The sequence below is a fragment of the Brassica napus genome, chromosome C3, assembly GCF_020379485.1.
Source record: "Brassica napus cultivar Da-Ae chromosome C3, Da-Ae, whole genome shotgun sequence".
NCBI classification, from domain to species: domain Eukaryota; kingdom Viridiplantae; phylum Streptophyta; class Magnoliopsida; order Brassicales; family Brassicaceae; genus Brassica; species Brassica napus.
In genome coordinates, this window is record NC_063446.1 from 56,397,945 (window position 1) to 56,419,133 (window position 21,189).

The 21,189-nt window shown below is 36.4% G+C and overlaps 4 protein-coding genes across 6 annotated transcripts; 2 read left to right on the top strand and 2 right to left on the bottom strand.

The window, feature by feature from the left end:
- Nucleotides 1-1,544: 1,544 nt before the first annotated feature.
- LOC106345770 lies at nucleotides 1,545-3,537 on the top strand. The gene is made up of 3 exons (XM_013784950.3): nucleotides 1,545-2,174; nucleotides 2,281-2,631; nucleotides 2,706-3,537. The coding sequence occupies exons 1-3, from the start codon at nucleotides 1,773-1,775 to the stop codon at nucleotides 3,270-3,272; spliced, it is 1,320 nt and encodes a 439-aa protein (XP_013640404.1). The 5' UTR covers nucleotides 1,545-1,772; the 3' UTR covers nucleotides 3,273-3,537.
- A 598-nt stretch (nucleotides 3,538-4,135) lies between these two features.
- On the top strand, nucleotides 4,136-5,264 carry LOC106345769 (protein TRIGALACTOSYLDIACYLGLYCEROL 5, chloroplastic-like). Its single transcript, XM_048750884.1, has 5 exons — nucleotides 4,136-4,227; nucleotides 4,300-4,342; nucleotides 4,419-4,463; nucleotides 4,869-4,901; nucleotides 4,979-5,264. Exons 2-5 carry the CDS (start codon nucleotides 4,303-4,305, stop codon nucleotides 5,119-5,121), a joined length of 261 nt encoding a protein of 86 aa, XP_048606841.1. The 5' UTR covers nucleotides 4,136-4,227; nucleotides 4,300-4,302; the 3' UTR covers nucleotides 5,122-5,264.
- Nucleotides 5,209-6,999, bottom strand: LOC106389576. Of its 3 annotated transcripts, XM_013829871.3 has the most exons (4): nucleotides 6,680-6,985; nucleotides 6,389-6,497; nucleotides 5,535-6,201; nucleotides 5,209-5,464 (listed from the first exon to the last, which is right to left on the bottom strand). In XM_013829871.3, the coding sequence occupies exons 1-4, from the start codon at nucleotides 6,754-6,756 to the stop codon at nucleotides 5,439-5,441; spliced, it is 879 nt and encodes a 292-aa protein (XP_013685325.3). In that variant the 5' UTR covers nucleotides 6,757-6,985; the 3' UTR covers nucleotides 5,209-5,438. The 3 variants fall into 3 exon arrangements, with proteins under 3 accessions (XP_013685325.3, XP_022555633.2, XP_048606840.1); XM_022699912.2 differs by having other exon boundaries at nucleotides 5,209-6,197; nucleotides 6,680-6,999; XM_048750883.1 differs by having other exon boundaries at nucleotides 5,209-6,201; nucleotides 6,680-6,990.
- Nucleotides 7,000-11,644: 4,645 nt separating this feature from the next.
- Nucleotides 11,645-12,802, bottom strand: LOC125583620 (zinc finger protein ZAT10). The gene has a single exon (XM_048750885.1). It carries the CDS (start codon nucleotides 12,538-12,540, stop codon nucleotides 11,839-11,841), a length of 702 nt encoding a protein of 233 aa, XP_048606842.1. The 5' UTR covers nucleotides 12,541-12,802; the 3' UTR covers nucleotides 11,645-11,838.
- Nucleotides 12,803-21,189: the final 8,387 nt, after the last annotated feature.

The window sequence follows — 21,189 nt, forward strand, 5'->3', positions numbered from 1 at the left end:
AACTTTGAGATTTTTTATATGTAATAGTGGTCTTTTACGTCAATATAATGCAATCTTAGGTCGCTACAATGCTCTAATACCGGATGGATGGGGAAATTATTAAATGATAAATTAGGAAAAATACTAAACTTCATAGCTTTATTATGATTTTCTCCAGATAACTTAAAATGAAAACCAACAGAACCCAAACAGTAAATTTGACTAGAAGCTAGTGTTATGTATTGACAATCTATATATGTTATGTATTATGTGAGACTGTGAGTAATAAAGAAAACTTTGAATTGAGTATATATATATATATACATATAATTGTTTGTGTATAGATATCAGTCTTTAAGTGAGAATTGTAACTGAAAACGATCTCTAATCAATGGGCATGCATTCATTAAAGATTGATACCACGACGAAACTATGTTACTTATTTTGTCCATTCCAGTGGTTAAATCTATTTTAACTTAAAAGTCACTTACACCTTAAATTTTTCTTCTTCTTTTTGGTGCACAACACCTGAGGGATTTAAAGCAAACACGCAAACACATTCTTCCTCTCTCACTTTTTTCCTATTGTCCAATGAGGAACTATATGTAGACATGAGAGAAAGAAGACAACAATTGTAGTTGCTAAAAAAATGAAGAAGAAGACAACAATTGTTTTATGCAATATAAGAATTCATATTTGGGCTTATTTGCTAAATAACCAAAAAAATAAGGAAAATTAGATTAGACAATTCTCCTAAATAGACAATTTTCAAGTTTTGATCACAAAAATAGATTACAAAGAGAAAAATGACCAAAATGTTTCATTTAATAGGTAAAATGATCATAATACCCTAGATATATAAAAAAAAAATAATAATAACCAAAAAAATAAGGAAAATTAGATTGGGCAATTCTCCTAAATATACAATTTTCAAGTTTTGATCACAAAAATAGATTACAAGGAGGAAAATGAACAAAATGTTTCATTTAATAGGTAAAAGAATCATAATACACTAAATATATATAAAAAAAATTAAAAAAAATAATTAAAAAAATAATTTTTTTTATAGTTTTAGATTATATGTTTTCAAATTCGAACTTTTTTATAAATTCTTTTTTAAAAAAAAAAAATCGAAAATTTATTTTTATTTTTTTTTTCAAATTTTCTTTTTGTAATTCGAAAATACTTTTTGAAACTATTTTTAAAATTTTTATTTTTAAATTTTTAATATTTATTTTTTATTTTATAAAATCTCAAATCTCAATCTCAAATCTCCACCCATTAACTTTAAATTCTAAGGTTTTGATTAGTTAACCATAGAGGTATAAGTGTATATTTATCTCTTTCATGAAACATTTTGGTTATTTTGATCATTAGAGCCTATATTTGTGACATAAATTTTTTTAGTGCTATCTTAGGTTATTTTCCAATTAGATTTTGGGAAATAAGAAGAGAAATTAGGAGGGAGGGGAGGGTTTGGAGGAGTTTGAGGGAGTTTTAGTTAGTTAGTGTATTTATTTTTTTTGTTGTATATAGGGTGCAATTTCCCTTCGTATCATATTTTCCTTTTAAAAAAAAAATTCATATTTTCTGTGATTTGCAACCTTAAATAAAAGCAAAAAAAAAAACCGAAATTGCTAATTAACCTTAAATTAAATACATGAATTAAGTTGGAGAATTTATATGCAACCTTCCCTTCAACGCAACATTTCTCTTTCCCTTTCCTCAAAGCTTTTACCACCAAACCTCCTTCCTCTCTCCCTCACTAACACACTTCCTCCTCCTTCAAAGCTATGGATAAGAAGCACGGCTTGTTCTCCAAGTCACATTCCCGCCGATCACGCTCCAAGAGCCCCGTCAGAGCCGTCTCCCCCATCATCATCCGCCGCCGCAAAGGCCGCTACGTCTCCCAGCCCGACCGCCACGTGTCCGAGATGCTTCCTCCGGTCATAGAAGGTCCCGATCCGGACGGAGAAGACTCCGGGAGCAGCGGAGACTACTCTAGGATCGAGAGGCGGTGGTACAATTGGATGAAATGTCAGCTCCCGGTTGCTCCGCCGTCTGTTTCCTCCTCCTCCGGCTTCAAACGCACGGATCTGAGGCTTCTCCTCGGAGTTCTCGGCGCGCCGCTAGGTCCTGTCCACGTCAGCGCTCTGGATCTCCTTCCTCACCTCAGCATCAAGAACACTCCCATGGTCAGCTTCTAGCTTCTAATTCACTGTGTGTTTAAGATTATTGGGCCTCCGAGGCCCATATATCAGCCTATTGGATCTTGACAAAAAATGTACTGTGTGTTTTCAGGAAACCTCCTCTGCGCAGTACATTCTCCAGCAGTACACGGCTGCGTCAGGTGGTTATAAGCTTCACAGCTCAGTGCAAAACGGTTACGTGATGGGGAGAATCAGGACGGTGGCTTCGGAGTTTGAGACTGGCTCGAAGGGTTCAAAGAGCAAGAGCAATTCGTCGAAAGCTGTTGAGTCTGGAGGGTTTGTGTTGTGGCATATGAGTCCTGACATGTGGTACATGGAGCTTGTTCTTGGTGGGAGTAAGGTTTTAGCGGGTTGTGACGGGAAGCTTGTGTGGAGACACACACCGTGGCTTGGCCCTCATGCTGCTAAAGGACCCGTTAGACCGTTGCGACGGGCTCTTCAGGTAAAGCCATATATATGCTCATGCTGTTTTTTTTGTTTTTTTTTTGATTAAATGATTAAATTGTGTGCTTTCAGGGGCTTGATCCGAGAACAACAGCGAATATGTTTGCGAGTGCAAGATGCATAGGAGAGAAAAAGATCGATGGAGAAGACTGTTTCATCCTCAAGCTATGTGCAGACCCGGCAACACTCAAAGCTAGAAGCGAAGGTGCATCAGAGACTATAAGACATACTTTGTTTGGTTACTTCAGCCAAAAGACCGGTCTTCTTGTTCACTTGGAAGACTCGCAGCTAACCAGGATCCAGAACATAGGAGGCGAAGCGGTTTACTGGGAGACGACTATCAATTCGTACTTAGAAGACTACAAGCCTGTCGAAGGTATTGTGATAGCCCACTCTGGTAGATCAGTGGCGACGCTACTAAGGTTTGGAGATATGTCGTCGGGGCATAACACTAAGACCACAATGCAAGAAGCGTGGGTGATCGATGAGATTGCGTTCAATGTCCCTGGTTTGTCTATGGACTGCTTCATTCCACCTTCTGAACTCAGGTTCGATTCCCACGTTGAAGAGTTGTCTCAAGGCCCCAAGATTAAGACATTGCAGCATGGTTCAGTAGCTACCCGACATAATTATGGCTGATGCCAGGTTTATAGTGAAGTTGGGGATACAGGAGATCAATGTGTATAAAGAAACATTCAAATGAAATCTTTAGATGGATTTATTCTTCTAGTTTGCTATTATTGTTGAAGCTAAATTCTTGTAGGAAGTTTGGTTGAAGAAGATGTAAATAGAGCGCAGGAGAGTATACTAAGAGGAATTGTGTAGTCTCTATTCGAGGGCTATTTTTCATTATCAACTTAGTAAGTCAGTCCAGTTTCATTTTGATAAAATATAGTTTCAAATACAATGACAGAAGCAAGCATGTAGTACAAAATGTTGTTTCTTTCACCTAACTAGCCTTGTTTCAATGCAGTGTAGTGGTCTGACCGGATCTGATGAATAGTACCCTTGTATCAATTGTAGCATAAATAAACCAACCCATGTTTATATTATCAACAAGAACAACCAACGTATGATTTGTCTTTGCTCCTAAACTATCCAAACCGAGTTATCCGTTTGTTAACAACATTTTTACAAATGGTAAATGAATATCAGAAATTTGTTCGCAGGTAGATTAGCATCACTATCGAAAACCTAAGTTTCTTATACAACCCACATAAATCATACTATAAGTTTTGGTTTCACAAAATTAAGGGAAAGTAGGTCCGGTTTTGATAAAAAAAAGTTCTGGTATTTGTAATAAGTTGTTTAACAACAACATTGTAAAATGGTAAGCTTAACGTTTAACCAAAAAAGAAATTCTTAAAGTTAAGCAGGTTAATATAATAGAGGTTTATCTCATAAGAGTATGTGTTAAAAAAAAAAAGGAGGTTGATAAGTCAGTTGATGATAACCGGTTAGTAAAAGGTATGCAGGCCGGTTCGCACTTTACAGATTAACCGGCATCGCTGATCAAACTTGGTTTCGCCTCATTCGATTTATAGTTGGGGGGAGGTAGAGAGCAATCTAGAGCAGATTCACTAAAAAAAAAAAGGTAATCCTTCAAATTCACCTCAATTATCGATTCCTGAATCACTCACCATTCTGTGTCATTGCTGTGAAGAAGATAATGGTGCTCTCTGACTTCACTGGAGTCGGTGTTGGATTCGGTATTTGCCCAATTCGCAATTGTTTCTCCTCTTCTTTTCCCCTTGTAATTATGTTATTATTATATGGAATTTATAGGGTTCGGCGTTGGCTGTGGATTTGGCGTTGGCTGGGGTTTTGGAGGTTCGTTCACAATTTCTTTCTGTTTTTTTTTACTTGAAATTGAAACCAAGGGAGTAGATTTTACTGAGCTAAGGACGACGAGATTATAAGTCGGTTTCTTGAATAATCAATCAAAGAGACAATGCCTATTTTTGACTTGTTGTAGACTTCGTTAGCATTTGGGAAAAGCTGAGATCAAATCAAACCAAATACTTTTTTACTGGTAGATTGTTTTCCATTGAGAATATATACTCTGGCTTTGGGATGTACAATGCACATTGCTCTCTGTTTGTTTAGTATCATGATCATATTCCAAAACGTTTCACTAGGTAGAGTCATTCCTTGCCAGTGACGGACACTAACAGACATTAATATGTATCAATGGCTGCTGAATTAGAGATTTATTTATGTTTGCTTTTCTTGCAGGAATGCCTTTGAATGTTTTAGGCGTTGGTGTAGGTAAGCCTTTGATACGTATTTGCTTCTGTATATTTCTTCTCTACAAAACTCCTCATAGTGCCATATTGTATTTGAAGGTGGAGGTTGCGGAGTGGGTTTAGGCCTCGGGTGGGGTTTTGGAACTGCCTTTGGTAGTCACTACCGATCATCTAGGCTTACCTTTCAAGGCGTCGAGCTAGAGAAGGAGGGTAAAGTTGAAAACATGCCCAAAAACGCTTAGCAGCCTCGAAACTTCCCATCCCAAATCACTGAGAATAACTCCGCTCGGATTTAAGAAAAAAATGTTACGACATTTTTCTTATTTCTCAATAAGAATCATATTTCAAATAATCAAAATCAAGAATGCATTTCTGTTTTACAAAACATATGTTCAAAACTAGAATGTTGTTTACTCGAACCAAAAAAAATGCATTTCTATGTTACAAGAGAATCAAACTCAGTGATAATACTACTGTACAGTTAAGGATGTAGACTTTGCCAAATCCGTCTCATAACGAAGATGAATGAACTCTCCAGCGTCGTATTCATACCTGTCTTCTACATTGCATGCGTTGCGACTACCACTGCATGCCAAATCTCAAATACTAATTAACTTGCAGAGGGGGAAGAAAGTTCGGTTTAGTAAATATTTACCTATAAGAAAAAGTAAAAGAAGAATCCAAATCGTAGCTTGAACGGTTTTACTATATCTCATTCGATACTGTGACCGTTGAAGCTGCCTCTGTATAGCTCCATACCAACCGTGAAGCTGCTTCTCATAACAATCCTCTTCACACTCCATACAACTCTTGTTTGGAGATCTTACCTGGTTCGCTTGGATGGGCAATAACAACACAGCATCAGAGTCTCCTTGTCGATCCAAGGCCTTCCACTTCCTAACGCAATTTTTGGAGCCAGGCTCCATAAAATTTAAGAACCCGGAGACGCTAGGAACTTTCCGTGGAGGTCGAACCGGTGGCTCACCAGAAGATTTCTGTAATAACCGGTCTTTGGAAACTGCAATGTTCCAAGCACCAATGTCAGGAGTAGCACTAGCCGCCCTTCTATGACCTTGCGTCTTTGCTTGTTTCTTTTCAGACTCAGATGGTCCAGTCAAGAAGAGAGCAAGCTCGTTACGATCATCTTCGTCCAAACGCACCCATCTCGGAGTTCCTTTGCCATCATCAGCTTCCTTGAGAGATCTCTCTATCTTCGCAACTTGAGTCTCCATCACGAAAGTAAACTCCCGATGCCTATCTTGAGTTTCGTCATTTAGACGATTGTCGTAGCTAGATTTAACAGCTCGTTGGAATTCATCTAACTACAACAAAAACATACATATTATAACGGAGCTAGAAAAGGAGATAGATTCAATTAATGGACGCGGAAACAGATGAATAAACGTCATAAACTAAACAACATGGAGATTTAATGTGGTTCACTAAATTGGCTACGTCCACGGGCAAAGCTAATGCGAGATCCCAAAGAAGGGAAGAAAGAATAGAAACCTGCCATTTGGTGGTTCCAAGAGCAGCGTGAAGGCCCCTGTGAAGCTGATCAGAGTCCCATACATTCGAAGAGCCTCGCTTGATCCATGACCTGTAAGCTGACTCCATCCTTCACATCAATCCAAGATAAACACATTGTGTGAATTCAAAGATCTATAAACAAAAAAAACTTGTTTGTTTTGAATACAAATCCCTTAACATGAAGCAAGAAAGAAATCTACATTACATCACGAACAATGAAAGTTGTGGTAACAAAAATGTATGAGAATGAAATCTAAAAAAAAACGGAACCTGTCGGCAGATTCCTGAACTTCTTCAGCAGCGGCAAAGAAAGGATCCTTCTCCCACCGATCCAAACTCGTCGTCATTTCTCTGTCGAAGATGAACCTAAGGGGGATAATAGTCTTCGAAGAAATAAAGGAAGAGAGAGAGAGAGAGAGAGAGAGAGAGATTGAAATGGGGGAAATGAGACGATGAATCGAAGAGAGGAACGTTCATCGAATAGCCAAATTGATTACCCGCCTTTCGTTACAGGCACGTGCCATAATTAATATTAGTAACGTTTGGTTTGTTAGTTCTAGACAAACCCAGTTACACAAATAGTGAGTTGACCATGTCCGACTCATTCTGTTTTTCCCACTAAAATAATAGAGTTGTGTTTAAATAATACTCTATTTTTTATTCTATAATAAAATAAAAAATAGGTTTACTTTAACTTGTTTTTTTTGTCATCATTCTATAATAAAGTAAACAACCAACTCTGTTTTAGAAAAAAAAAAAACCATCGAAGATAGTGGCATCTTCAACTCTCTCTATTTTACATTCTAAAATAAAGTTTACAGTAAAAACATTCTAATGATATTCTATTTTTCATTTTATAATAAAATAAAAAATAAGTTTACTTTATATATATATTAAATTATTTTTTTTTTTTTATCGCTCTATTTTACACTCTAAAATAGAATATCATTTTACTCTGTGAAAAATATAATGAACCATTCGAGTTGATTTTAATTAACCGATGATGCCCAACTCTCTATGGTTCGGTTTTATAATTTCAAAATTAATCATTCTCTCTGGTTCGGTTTTTGTTTACTAATAAATGGGCTTTTTCTAAAGCCTACAAAAATTAAATTTTTGTTTACAGTGATTAAAGTTTCTTAAATATTAAAAAGCCCAAAAGTAAAAGTCATTATAAATTCGTCATAATCCACAGAAAAATCTATAGATTTCTTTCCTAATAAAAAGTCATAGTCCACAGAAAAATCTTGACTTTGAAATTAGTCATAATCCACAGCGAAATCTATAGATTTCTTTCTCTAAAAGAACATGGATTTCAATTATTTATAGTAATCTCTTACACTTGATAATCGAATAATTTCATTGAGCATGGCCAATTAGATTTCAGGTTCAGGGTTCCCCACTTGATCCTCATCGATCACTAGACTATCGAATTCATCATCTCCGAACCGGAACGTTTCCGTCGTCACCAATCAGAAACACTCCCACCTTCTTCTCTGATCATAATAATCTTAGGTAGGACACTATTGAAGTCTTGTTCATATTTTCCATGAAAATAACAAGGCATGATCGTTCTTTTGCTAAGCTTTTCGTTTTGTTCCAGGAAAACATGGTGGAGATCTATTCTATCTGTGGAAAATGGATACAAAATGACAGGGCTCAATGGGAGTTTGTAGTAGATACCACAAGATTGGGATCACTTTCCGAGATTGATCAAAACGTTGCTTTCGATGTTTTAGTTAACATTATTACCGAAGATTTGGATGTCCCTGATAAAGACATTGCACTCAGCTATGGAATTCCATTGGCTGCGAGATGTTCGAAACCCATGATACAGAACACTCCACCGGTCGATATACGGAACGATCGCCAACTAAGAGCTTACATCAACAAGATCAAAGAAGAAGATGATAGGCGTCGCGTTCCTATGTGTATTCCTTTGTGTGTAGCCCTATGTGACAAACCCAAACCCAGATTCAGCTGTTCATTGGGAAGATTGTTTTCTAGGGAGTGAACTTTTGAATTTGGTTGAAATAAAGCATTAATTTTTATTCATACCAAAAAATAAACACTCAATTTTTGTTGACACTTTTTGTTTGACACGCTATTTTAATCATAATTTTTTACCATATCATTTTAGTCATATCGTTAGTCAACGACTATAGTTGACTAACAATAGGCCTAAAATGAATTTATATAATTTTCATTTATATTCTAGAATAATAAGTTAATATATCATTAGTTTAATAACTATTTATTAAATAATTATCAAGAAATTATATAATTATTTATGATAATTATGTCACTTTTTGTAACTATTCGTATAATCCTAATTCAAATATTCTTCATAATTTAACTGTCCAAAATTTTAATATTGTTTGAATAATATTAATATATATTTTTTGATTCTCAAAAGAATAAAATTAATGTTATATGTATTCTTCGTGATTCCAATGATGTAGCAACATTTTGGAATCTTGCAACACATTTGTAGAAATTATATAAAAAAGTTAAAGATATTTATTGTAAACATAAAGAATCATGAAGAATCCATCAACCGGTAACTTTTTTTGTTTGATAATCAAAAGTTGAATTAGCATTCCACTAACAAATCTCCCGACAGTAAAATTATAAACATATTCCAAATAAAATTATATAAATAGTTATAAAATTGATCGTAAATAATTATAAAAGTTTTTCATAATCATTTTATAACTAAATACTCAATTAACAATATGTTAACTAATTATTATAGAATATAAATGAAAACTATAGAAATTTTTACTTTGAGAAATTAAAAACTTTTATATTTTTAGTTTGAATTATTTCTTATTTATAATTGTATTTATTAGCGTTATTGTAATTTAAAATATGTTTTCAATATTTAAAATATTGAAAAGGTGTTGATTTATATTTTGCCAAAAATTCATCAACTTTAAAAGTCATTTTAGGCATACTGTTAGTCAATTATAATTATTGACTAACGATATGACTAAAATAATATGGTCAACGAAATTTTATTTATGGCTTGTCGACAAAAATTGAGTGTTTTTTAATGTTGGATAATTATGTTAATTACAAAATATGAAAAATATTATAGACGATTCTGCAGCCGGCAATTCTACTTGCCTTATGAAAATTCACGTCTAACTGTATCACCTAGGCTGCCCTATCAGATTCACGCTTGACGGTACTCTTTGCGCCATGCTGCAGATCTCTTGTAAGCATTTTCACTATTAATTTACATAATTCTGCTTTCTCTGGGACTCGAAACTCAAATCTATTGATGTAGAAGCATTAGTGAATCCTTTGTCAAACCACTAGACCAATGAGGCTTTCACAATTGAGTGTCTTTTTGGTTTACCAAAAAGTTAGTGCGTTATATCAACCAAATTTGAAAGTTGATGATTAAAACAACATTTTTCCCATTGTGTATTATACATTTTTTTAGCCTTTGGATGTTAATTTTTTGTTCATTTAATTAAGGTGAATGAGAAAGTTAACATGTTTGCTCTTGAGAATGTTGGCACCAACATACAGTTGAAGACCATAGAGAATTGCGACGAGGAAAGAAATCAACATACAAATATTGTGTTGCAAGATTTAGATGGTCAGTCCTTTTTTGAAGAAACCTTCATTGAAATAGTTAAACTCAAATATATTTAGGGAGGTTCAGCAAAGCCAACTTAGCCAAAGCATCTTCTTCAGCGTTGTTAAGTCTTGGTACATGATGAAATGAAATAGATGAAAAGAAAATACATAAAAACTCGATATCAAACAACACTCCTTGTGCTTCGACTATCTTTCCTTTTGATGAGATGTCTGTAGTAAAAGATTGTGAATCTGACCAAACAGCCAGAGTTTTTAATCCCAAGCTAACCTGAAGTTTGGTGGAGAATGTTGTTGTTTGAAAGGTCCTAGAAAATGCAACTAAATCATCCTCCTCTTGTGGTTGCATTCCAAGCAGCATTCACAAAGCATTGTTTAATCTGCAACGCTCCACACACTGATAGCACTCTATTTCTAGTCGATGTGCAATTTCCAAGTTGAGCTTCCTGCCAAATCCTTGTTTCTTTCGGAGCCAGAATAGCTACCTCATGTTCAGTCATCTCAAATTTCAAACATGATTTTATTTCTTTCTAACCAAAGAAACCAGAAGACCCAGAGATATAGATCAGTGACGCTCAGAACTGAGGGTGGTAGGTTAACCATGCAACGACAAGCTAGGATCAGCGAGACTGGTATTGAGATTGAACCATGAGCCGGTTTATACATAACATGTATCAGCTCCCAAACCCGAGATGCAAAGGAACACTAAAAGAACACATGGCGATCTGTTTCCAGCACACCGCATCTCTTACATCTGCCTTCCACTTCAATCCCTCTTCGAATTAAGTTCTCGCCCACGGGAATGGCTTTGTTTTTGTTTTTTTCCAGAGGAAGTGTCTGAGCTTCCCATACATATTTATTCCAATAATCTTATGAATACTTATTAGTTATGTATTATTATTATTAAATGTGACATCTTATGTTTTCAAAAAATTTAAAGCAAACAGTAAATATTTATATATGAAAAATTTTCATCAAAATATATATGTTTTATACAAATTTTTTAATTAATTAATATTTAACTATAAACTTTTTTATATCTTAAGTTTTTAACTTTTATGACATAAAATATTACTTCGAGATGACAACACAATATGTTTACATTTTTTAATATGTTTTTTTGACACTAAATCTTATTAATTTATAATCAATAATTGAATATAATATATAAATCTAATATTATTAATATAAAATTATTTTTTATTATATAATAAATTGTTATAAAAATTCATTAAGTGTATCATTAACCATTCTAACTTTTTACGTGAGTTAAAATGAAAAAAATCATTTTGCAAAAAATTGTAAGGTATCATTGACATTAGCCACTCTAGTTTTAAACAAAAAAAAACTCGAATGTGAAAAATCACTTGGGAAATAATAGTATAGATCTCTTGCAGCAGATACAGGAGACGAAGGCGTGGCACAGAGGGGCCACAGAGATAACCACAGAGGTTCAGTATGCTGAAATTTTAAGAAGGTTTTCCCTATTGAACAGTACAAGTATTGTTAATTGTTACCGTGTGCTAACACAGAAAGGCATTTTAAGTGTTAAGGAAGAATCAAAAACAAATGGATGTTGGATATGCTTAGGAGTTTTTTTATTATTGTGAAATTTAAAAAACAGAGTTGGAGCTAATTGATATGATTTTTATTTAAATAAAAGTTATAACTCAAAAGTTTCTATCATATATCGATTTAAATAATGTGACAAAGAATGAGTTCTAACAATAACTGGCTAAGAACAAGAATTGTAATGAATCAAATTCGAAATCTGTATGTACAGTCAACAAATTCCTAAATAATTCAAAACATATAGCAAATCAATGTTGGAGTTTCTCCGAGAAGTCAAAACGGGGCTTCTTCGCCGGCATCGGGCTCATCACTTCGTCGTCTCCGTTGACCAACGAGAACTCCGGTATCGGAGGGATATTAAGGTCAAACCCACGATGGCTGATGCTGACGTGGCTGGTGGACCCCGCTCCTTCGGAGTTAGACACGCTACTAGTGTTATTATTATTCCCTTCGTAGTGGCACCGCTTGTGTCCGCCGAGAGCTTGTCCGGAAGGAAACGACTTGTTACAGATCGTGCAAACGTGCGACTTCCCGCTTCCGGTTGTCACGGCGGACGTGGTGGTCGCCGACGTAGACTGATCATCTCCTCCGCCGGATTGAGTCTGTGATGAGTTTTTCCTGTGGCTCGCCTTGTGTCCGCCGAGAGCTTGGTAAGACGAGAACGACTTGTCGCAGACGCTGCACTTGTAGGACGACGACGACGACTTCTCAGCCACCGGAGGGAGAGGAAGAGGCTGACGGTTGCTGCGGTTGCCGTCGCGGGCGAGAAGCAAGAGGCAGAAAGCGAGATACTCTTCTTCGGTGAGGTTTTGTTGGTGGAAATCGGATCTTGATCTCTTGGAACGTTTGCCTTTGGTCCAGTGTTCGACTCCATGGAATCTTGATGAGTCTTCGAACAGAGGAGGAACCGGCGAAGCTAATCTCGGTGAACTAAGAGCCTCGAGCGCCATGAGTTAATCAAAAACTGGAGATCTTTAGTATGAGAATCTGAGGTTTCTTGTGATGGATTGAATTGTTGTTGAATGAGAAGAAAAGGAGAGAGTGAGTGAATAAATATATAGTAGGTGGAGTGTGGGGGAGAGGAAGTTGCGTGACAAGTGGTGGGAAAGTGTGGTAAGAGTGAAGGTGGCGATTAGATAAATTAATATGTGCGGACCAGAGTTGTGAGGGAAGCATCTACGTCTATTTTTTTTTGGGCACGTTTGGTTTGACTTAATACACGTGTGGAAAGAGTGGTGAGAAGAGAGGTCGGCTGCTATGAAGACTTTTTCTTTTCTAGTGATGCCGCCTTAATGGTCTAGAGTTTCTGTTTTTTTTTTCTATGGTCGTAGTCATGGTCACCCTATGCTACACGTTTCCGTTTCCTTAACTATTAACTAGTTGACCAAAACAAATATAACAGTTGTAACCACTAACTAATATTGATTTAGAAAGCTTAGCCCTCTCTTGGAAAATATCTACATATAAGATTTAGAGAAAATGCCAAATGAGTTCTAATTTAGTCTGAAAGGAAAGATATTCACTAATATGTATATATTTAAGAGCCTAAAGAGTATAAATTGGATTGGAACATAATATATATTCCAGTGATAAGTACCTAAATACGTAATTTTTACTAACTTAAAGTTATATCCAAGCAATATGTATATGCTTAAACTGGTATGAGTGGATAAGTAAGAAAATATATAGCAGCTTTGAACAGTATTCATATTGAAAAGGTGAAGGTAGGAATATAAAAGAAGAGGCTGAGACGGTGCATGAATAAAGATTAGAAGACTATTCCAAGTCAAATCCAAAATAAGAATAAAAGAATACTCAATTGGAACGAACCAAGTTGTTTGGTCCAACTTGTTATTATGGAAACTAACTACATTTGACAAAAACAAAAAGAACCAGCTTCGACTCTTCTCTCCTCGTCAATTTCTTCACGCGGCTATCTGATCAAACCGTCCGGTTTACTTTTATTAATTGACGCTAACAATTAACCAGATGATGGCATTTGAGTAGTGGCCTAAATATATAGACGGAATATATATATATATATATAGACTTCAAAATTCAGATTGAAATGTTGAAAACAACGGATAATGATCGACGTATAAGCTGTACAGTGCACAGAGAACAAGACGTGTGGTCCAGATGGCTTTTCTCCTGAGTTCTTCATGAGCTGTTGGTCCGTTGTGGGTCCAGAAATTACCGAAGCAGTATTGGAGTTCTTTTCTTCAGGCTCTCTACTCAAACAGTGGAATACTACCTCTCTGGTTCTCATTCCCAAGATTACCTATGCTTCGAGGACTACTGACTTTAGACCAATCTCTTGCCTCAACACTATGTATAAAGTCATTTCTAAACTATTGGCAGGCAGATTAAAGACTATCCTTCCTAGTGTTATCTCTAATGCTCAATCTGCATTCCTTCCCGGAAGATTGCTGGCAGAAAACGTCCTTCTAGCTACGGATTTGGTAAAAGGCTACAATTCCCAAGTCTCTGAACATAGAGCAATGCTCAAAGTTGACATTCGAAAAGCTTTCGACACAGTTAGATGGGATTTCATTATTGCAGCGCTTCGCGCCTTATCTATCCCGGAGAAATTTGTTATGTGGATTAATGAATGTATCACAACTCCGTCTTTCTCTGTTTCAGTTAACGGCGTCTCTGGAGGATATTTTACGAGCACTAGGGGAGTGAGACAGGGTGATCCCCTCTCTCCATATCTCTTTGTTCTAGCTATGGAAGCTCTGTCCCGGCTACTACACTCTAGATTCCAAGCGGGTTGGATCTCCTATCACCCTAAAACTGCAGAGCTTCAGATATCTCATCTCATGTTTGCTGATGATGTTATGATATTTTTTTATGGGAGCTGCAACTCCCTTCACGGCATCTCTGAATGTCTAAACGACTTTGCAAGTTGGTCAGGTCTTGAAATGAATAAAGAAAAGACAGAGTTATTCACTGCTGGTTTGAACCATCAGGACTCCGCTGCCATCTTGAGGTTTGGATTCTCTGCTGGTTCTCTCCCTATCAGGTATCTCGGCCTCCCCCTCATGTCCAGGAAATTAAAAATATCAGAGTATGCTCCACTTGTTGCCAAGATCTCTGCTAGGTTCAAAATGTGGGCTACTAGAACCCTCTCTTTTGCTGGCCGGCTACAGCTTCTCTCCACTGTTATAGCTGGAACTGTAAACTTCTGGATCTCCTGTTTTATTCTGCCTAAAGGTTGTATCAAGCAAATTGAGTCGCTTTGCATTAGATTTCTATGGTCTGGGAATATAGAGATATGTAATTCTGCAAAGGTAGCTTGGTCAACTGTTTGTCTGCCCAAGGATGAAGGTGGTCTAGGCCTCCGAAACTTTATGGTTTGGAATCAGGTTCTGTGCCTCCGGTTCATCTGGCTCCTTTTTTCCGGCAAACCTTCTATCTGGGCTGACTGGCACCGTCATTACAGTTTATCGCAGAAATGTTTCTGGGCTGTTGAGGAAACTCAACACGACTCATGGATGTAGAAACGCCTGCTGAAGCTAAGACCTGCGGCCCTTCTTTTCCTGCGAGCTAATCTGGGGAATGGCTCTAGGATTAAGTTTTGGTATGATGTTTGGACCCCTCTAGGCCAACTTATTGTTCACATTGGAGATAACGGCCCGAGGAACACTAGAATCCCCATTAATGCCACTGTAAGCCACACTGCAAATGCTACGGGATGGTGTCTTGGAGGGCCTCGCTCCCAGCAAGAACTTGATTTGCATATGCAGCTCACAACCATGTCTCTCCCAGCCACAGCCGTAAGTGAGGATGAATTTTTCTGGGAAACAAACGGTACCTCCGATGGGTCGTTCTCCGCTGCTCGCACTTGGGAAGTTCTAAGGCCTCGAGAAACAAAGAAACAGTGGGCGGAACTTATTTGGTTCAAGGGTGCCGTTCCAAAATTTGCATTCAATATGTGGATTGCCAATGCGGACCGTCTTCCCACCAGAACGCGACTCGCATCTTGGGGCATGAACGTCCCAACTTGCTGTCCCCTATGCTCTTCCCATCATGAGACCAGAGACCACCTTCTTCTTGCTTGTGACTTCTCTAAGGAGATATGGAGGTGGCTATTTGATCGGCTAGACAGATCTCGCCACAGTCTGCTCTCATGGGCTGAACTTCTTTCTTGGATCAGAGGACCGCAGACTTCTCCTACCGTCACTCTTCGGCGTGTCTCTGCTCAGACCATTATCTTTCACTTGTGGAAGCAACGTAACAATGTCATTCACAACCAAACCTCCCTATCCACAGCTGAAATTTTCCGTTTTGTTGACCGAGACATTCGGACCATCATCACAGCCAAGCGAAACCGAAAGAACTTTGATTCTCTCATATCCCTATGGCTTAGATAATGATCTTCACTGATCTTCCTAGCTCCATTATGTTTTTTATTTTTTTGCCATAATGGTGCTCTTTGATTATGTAAATCAAACTTTTCATTAATTTGAATATTAACAATTTAGCAAAAAAAAAAATGAACGTGTCCAAGTACTTTAGGTTAAATGACTAAATACAAACAATCTCAGAATGAACGATAATTTTGTCGGTATTTTGGGTTTTCTCGCTATGGAAGTGTGGGCCACTGGCCACAAGTTATTATGTTGTCACGTTTCGATCATGTCATTGTTTTTAGTTATTTTTAATTTCTACTTGAAGTTCCTCACTGACTTTCTTTGTATGTAAGTATTAGCTGAGCTGGTGAAAACATGCATCTCTTCAAACCAGGTTTGGAGGAGATGGCTAATCTGGATCTGTCTTCTCGAAAAATGGAACTCTTTGTCTAAATAGTTTGTTCCTCATTGAGTTAGAATTTGGAGAAACCACTCTACATTTTTGCTAATACATTATCCCCCCATAAACTTGATGTTATATAATGAGTCGATAAATATACTTATTAAATGAAACAATATAAATATAGCTTTTAGCTGCTATGAATTCTCTTGGGAGGCTGCCGAATCATGATATCTCCAATGTTAATTTGGTTTTCAGCCTCAATACGGTTTAAACTTGATGATAACACAGGTAAAAAATTGTGGTTTCACAAAGTCTTCATGTAGTATGCATCCCTGTTTTTTGGATGGTTTAGATCCAGTTTCGAACAGCTTGTGAGAGAAACATACATGTGATTTTATAAAACAAAAAAGCTATTTGTGTTTGTGCATGAAGATAAACTTGATACTCGTGACTTGTGAGACAGATATGTGTAATGCACAGAACCAAATATGTATTTATCGGCGTGTCATCATGCATGACGCATTGCCTTCTGTAGAAAGCAAAACTCACACTAAAGTTCCAACCTCTAACTTGTAAAGAGAAACTCAAAAGTAATTCTTATAACTCCACTATTTATTCTTTCGTTGGTGTTTGGTGCCTATTTTTTTTCTGGATAGTTTAACTTAATTAAGATAAGTTGATATGAAAACTGGAAAACATATACTTTTTTGGGAACTTAAAGATGAGTGGACGCTTAAAGATGAGTGGGAACTTAAAGATGAGCGGAAAACATATAAGAAAACATATACTTTCTTAGCAAAAAAAAGATGAGTGGACGCTTTTTTCATGCGGTGGAACTATTCTTTGGGCAATGTGAGTTGGGTTTGGATGTTTGGTTCTATTTGGGTACACTCTTATTTTCTTGGGTCAGCCCTTATAAGATTACTTCTTTTCTTATGAAAGTATTTGCTTTCTTTCATGACCAAATTTCTCTCGTGTGTCAATGTGTATGTAGTCTACTTACGCATTTTCAAATCGTTAATGTTTGAGGATACAGCATCTCAGTTTTATTTCATGTCAGCAATTTTACTATAAAGTATGAACCGAAGTTTAAAGACATGAGAAAGCAGGTGTGTAAATCAAGGATTCAAAACTCTAGTTTAATCAGAAAGTAAATTTTTTTAAGAGAAAGAAACTCTATAATTTCAAATATAAAGTTTTTTGTTTTTTAAAAAAGAATTTAAAACTTCAAATTTAGAGTTATAAAGAGTGAAATTTCATATTTGAAGTTTCACTACTCAAAACTCCAAATTTGAAGTTTCATCTTGGTTCTTATAATTATTTACACATTATATTTATGATTCTAAAATATTTTCTCATTTATCGTTTTAAAGATTAAAACTCAGGTGTTGTATATCATAAATATTTCAAAATTATTTTTATAAATTCAAATTTACACATAAAATTAAACAAAAAATTAAAATAAAATTTAAAATATTTTATAACTAGAATTAAACAACAACAATGTTACAAAAGAAACTTAATAATTTTTTTTTAAAAAAAATACATGAAAACATAATTATTGCATAAATTTAAATATTACAACAACACTAATAGTCTAGTAAATTTGCTCCATGACCTCTAGAATATTGTCCAAATAAATTATGTGTAACTGAAGATGGAACATTACATAAATAATTTTATGGAATAATGTGATATTTTCTTGTATTTTAATATTTAATTATGTATTTCTATGTAAGAATCTATTAATTAATATTACTGTAATATTTGTTTATATATGTGCTAATTATTTATAAAATTTTTATGTATTTATATTAATTATGACAAATATAAGAACCATAATGTAAATTATAAATAACTTTGAGGTTAAATTTGAAGTTTTACTTTTGGAAAAAAACATCTTGAAACTTCAAATGCAAACTCTAATATAAAGAGTCTTTTTGGAGATGCTCTAAACCAAGGAGACTCTCGTAATATGTGGCACACATTCAGGGGATCTCAATACAAAATTCTATCATGCCCTAACAAAACAACGTCGTGCTCGTAATAAAATTGTGGGTCTATATGATTCTGATGGAAACTGGATAATTGAGGAACAGGGGGTAGAAAAGGTGGCAGTGGATTATTTTGAAGATCTGTTTCACACAACAACTCCTACTGGTTTTGATGGTTTTTTAGATGAGATTACATCCTCAATTACCCCACAAATGAATCAACGGCTCCTTCGGTTGGCAACTGAGGAGGAAGTTCGACTGGCTTTATTCATGATGCACCCGGAGAAAGCTCCTGGGCCGGATGGAATGACGGCTCTCTTTTTTCAACACTCATGGCATATAATAAAAAAGGATCTATTGGAAATGGTCAATAGTTTTTTGGCATCGGGAAAATTGGACACAAGGTTAAACACTACAAATATTTGTTTGTTTCCTAAACAGGAGAGACCCACAAGGATGACTGAACTTAGACCTATAAGCTTATGTAATGTCGGTTACAAGATTATATCTAAGGTATTATGTCAAAGATTAAAGGTCTGTCTTCCATCACTGATCTCGGAGACGCAATCGGCTTTTGTGCCTGGGTGTTTAATATCGGGTAATATTCTTATAGCTCAGGAGATGTTCCATGGTTTGTGGACTAACAAATCGTGTCAGAACAAATTTTTGGCAGTAAAAACAGATATGAGCAAAGCTTATAACAGAGTTGAATGGATCATCATCCAAGAACTACTAACCAAGATGGGATTCGACCAGCACTGGATCAAATTAATGATGGAATGCGTTTCCTCGGTTCAGTATAAGGTTTTATTAAATGGGCAACCAAAAGGACATATAATACCACAGAGGGGATTACGACAAGGGGATCCTCTATCCCCTTATCTGTTTATTATGTGTACGGAAGCATTGGTCGCGAATATTAAAAAGGCATAATGAAATAAGCAACTAACGGGTCTAAAGGTTGCTAGGGCTTGTCCCCCAATTTCCCATTTACTATTTGCAGACGATAGTCTTTTCTTTTGCAAAGCTCAGAAGGAAGAATATCAGACAATTCTTAGGATCCTTAAGGAATATGAAGGGGCTTCAGGAAAACAAATAAACTTTTGAAAAATCTTCGATTCAATTTGGACACAAGATCGAAGAAGCTACACGACAGGAACTACGAGATATTTTAGGTATACAGAATTTAAGAGGAATGGGGTCTTACTTGGGCATCCCATAAAATTTGGGGGGATCAAAAGTGCAAGTTTTCGGATTTGTTCGGGAGCGATTAAATAGTAGAGTAAATGGTTGGACTTTTAAGTTTTTCACCAGATGGGGTAAGGAAGTGATTATATAATCTGTGGTTACAGCTTTGCCAAACAATGTGATGTCATGCTTTCGAATTCCAAAAACGGTAATGAAGAAATTAGTTAGTGCTGTGGCACAATTCTGGTGGAGTCCAGGGGGTAACAAGAGAGGTATGCATTGGACATCATGAGACAAACTGTGTAGCTCTAAGGACGATGGAGGTTTGAGATTCAAAGATCTTACAGATTTTAATACAGCTATGCTTGGGAAACAATTTTGGAGATTAATGGACAAACTAAATACTTTATTTTCTCATGTTTTCAAAGGGAGATATTTCAGGAATGCTTCACCTCTGGAACCCATTAGATCATACTCATCATCTTATGGCTGGCGTAGTATTGTCTCTGCTAGATCTCTGGTTAGCAAATGACTAATCCAAGGGTGGGAACATGATCATCTATCTCAGTATGGAATGACCTTTGGCTTCCATACACTCGTCCGAGACTAGCAAATAAAAATCAACACAATCTTTACCCGGACCTAACAGTGGATGCTCTTATCGATGGAACATCACGATCATGGAACCTACAGGTTATTCGGACTCTGGTGGATCCGCAAGATGTGAAAATTATTGAAAGTATTCCTATAAGTAGATCTCATCTGGAAGACCGGAATGGATGACATTTTACAAACAATAGAAAATACACGGTTAAATATGGACATGAAGTGGAACGAGTATATCCGGATAGAGAAAGAATGCCACCCCAGTTTGGCCCTTCGATAACACCATTGAAGGCGTTCTGTTGGAAGTTACGCTGCCCACCCAAGTTGAAACATTTTTTATGGCAAATATTGACTGGATGTATAGCGGTTAAGATTGCAAGGAGATATTGTTTGTGACCGATGTGGTGCTCCCGAGGAATCAACTAATCACGTGTTTTTTGAATATCCACCGGCGGTTCAGGTCTGGGCACTTTCATGGGTCTCGATGAATCCGAATATTTTTCCCACTCAATCATTGTTTACCAATATGGATCATTTATTTTGGAGAGTTTCCCCTGAAATGGAGGATCATTCCTTTGCTTGGATTCTCTGGTATATATGGAAAGTTAGAAACAACAAAGTTTTTAGCAATTTGGATATGGACCCGAGAGATACTCTCAAATTGGCTGAAACGAAATCGTTACTTTGGGTGGAAGCACAAAATTCTCAAACTCAAGGCATGGAACGCACCCAAGTTCCTGTACCTTTGACAATACCGAGTATACCAGGTAGATGGTGTTTTACGGACGGATCTTGAAAAAATGAGGATCGATTTTCAGGGCAAAGATGGTATAGTACCCTCGAAGGTTACGATGGACTATTGGGAGCAAGGAATACGAGAGCGAGTCAGTCGCCACTACACTCAGAGATATAGGCCCTTATATGGGCAATGGAATGTATGAGGAATCTTGGACAGACCTGAGTTACTTTTGCAACGGATTGTGCTCAATTGGTGAAGATGGTTTCGGAACCAGAAGAGTGGCCAGCATTTACAAGCTATTTGGAAGACATAAA

Bases quoted from the DNA above. Each gene is read 5' to 3' on its own strand.
- LOC106389576 (XM_048750883.1), bottom strand. From the start codon at position 6,756: ATGACGACGAGTTTGGATCGGTGGGAGAAGGATCCTTTCTTTGCCGCT. The intron at 6,498-6,679 runs GTTCCGTTTTTT...ATTGATGTGAAG, and splicing joins GTTCAGGAATCTGCCGACAG to GATGGAGTCAGCTTACAGGT. The intron at 6,202-6,388 runs GTTTCTATTCTT...TTTTTGTTGTAG, and splicing joins TTGGAACCACCAAATGGCAG to TTAGATGAATTCCAACGAGC.
- LOC125583620 (XM_048750885.1), bottom strand. From the start codon at position 12,540: ATGGCGCTCGAGGCTCTTAGTTCACCGAGATTAGCTTCGCCGGTTCCT.
- LOC106345769 (XM_048750884.1), top strand. From the start codon at position 4,303: ATGGTGCTCTCTGACTTCACTGGAGTCGGTGTTGGATTCG. The intron at 4,464-4,868 runs GTTCGTTCACAA...CTTTTCTTGCAG, and splicing joins CGTTGGCTGGGGTTTTGGAG to GAATGCCTTTGAATGTTTTA. The intron at 4,902-4,978 runs GTAAGCCTTTGA...TTGTATTTGAAG, and splicing joins TGTTTTAGGCGTTGGTGTAG to GTGGAGGTTGCGGAGTGGGT.
- LOC106345770 (XM_013784950.3), top strand. From the start codon at position 1,773: ATGGATAAGAAGCACGGCTTGTTCTCCAAGTCACATTCCCGCCGATCA. The intron at 2,175-2,280 runs GTCAGCTTCTAG...GTGTGTTTTCAG, and splicing joins GCATCAAGAACACTCCCATG to GAAACCTCCTCTGCGCAGTA. The intron at 2,632-2,705 runs GTAAAGCCATAT...GTGTGCTTTCAG, and splicing joins CGTTGCGACGGGCTCTTCAG to GGGCTTGATCCGAGAACAAC.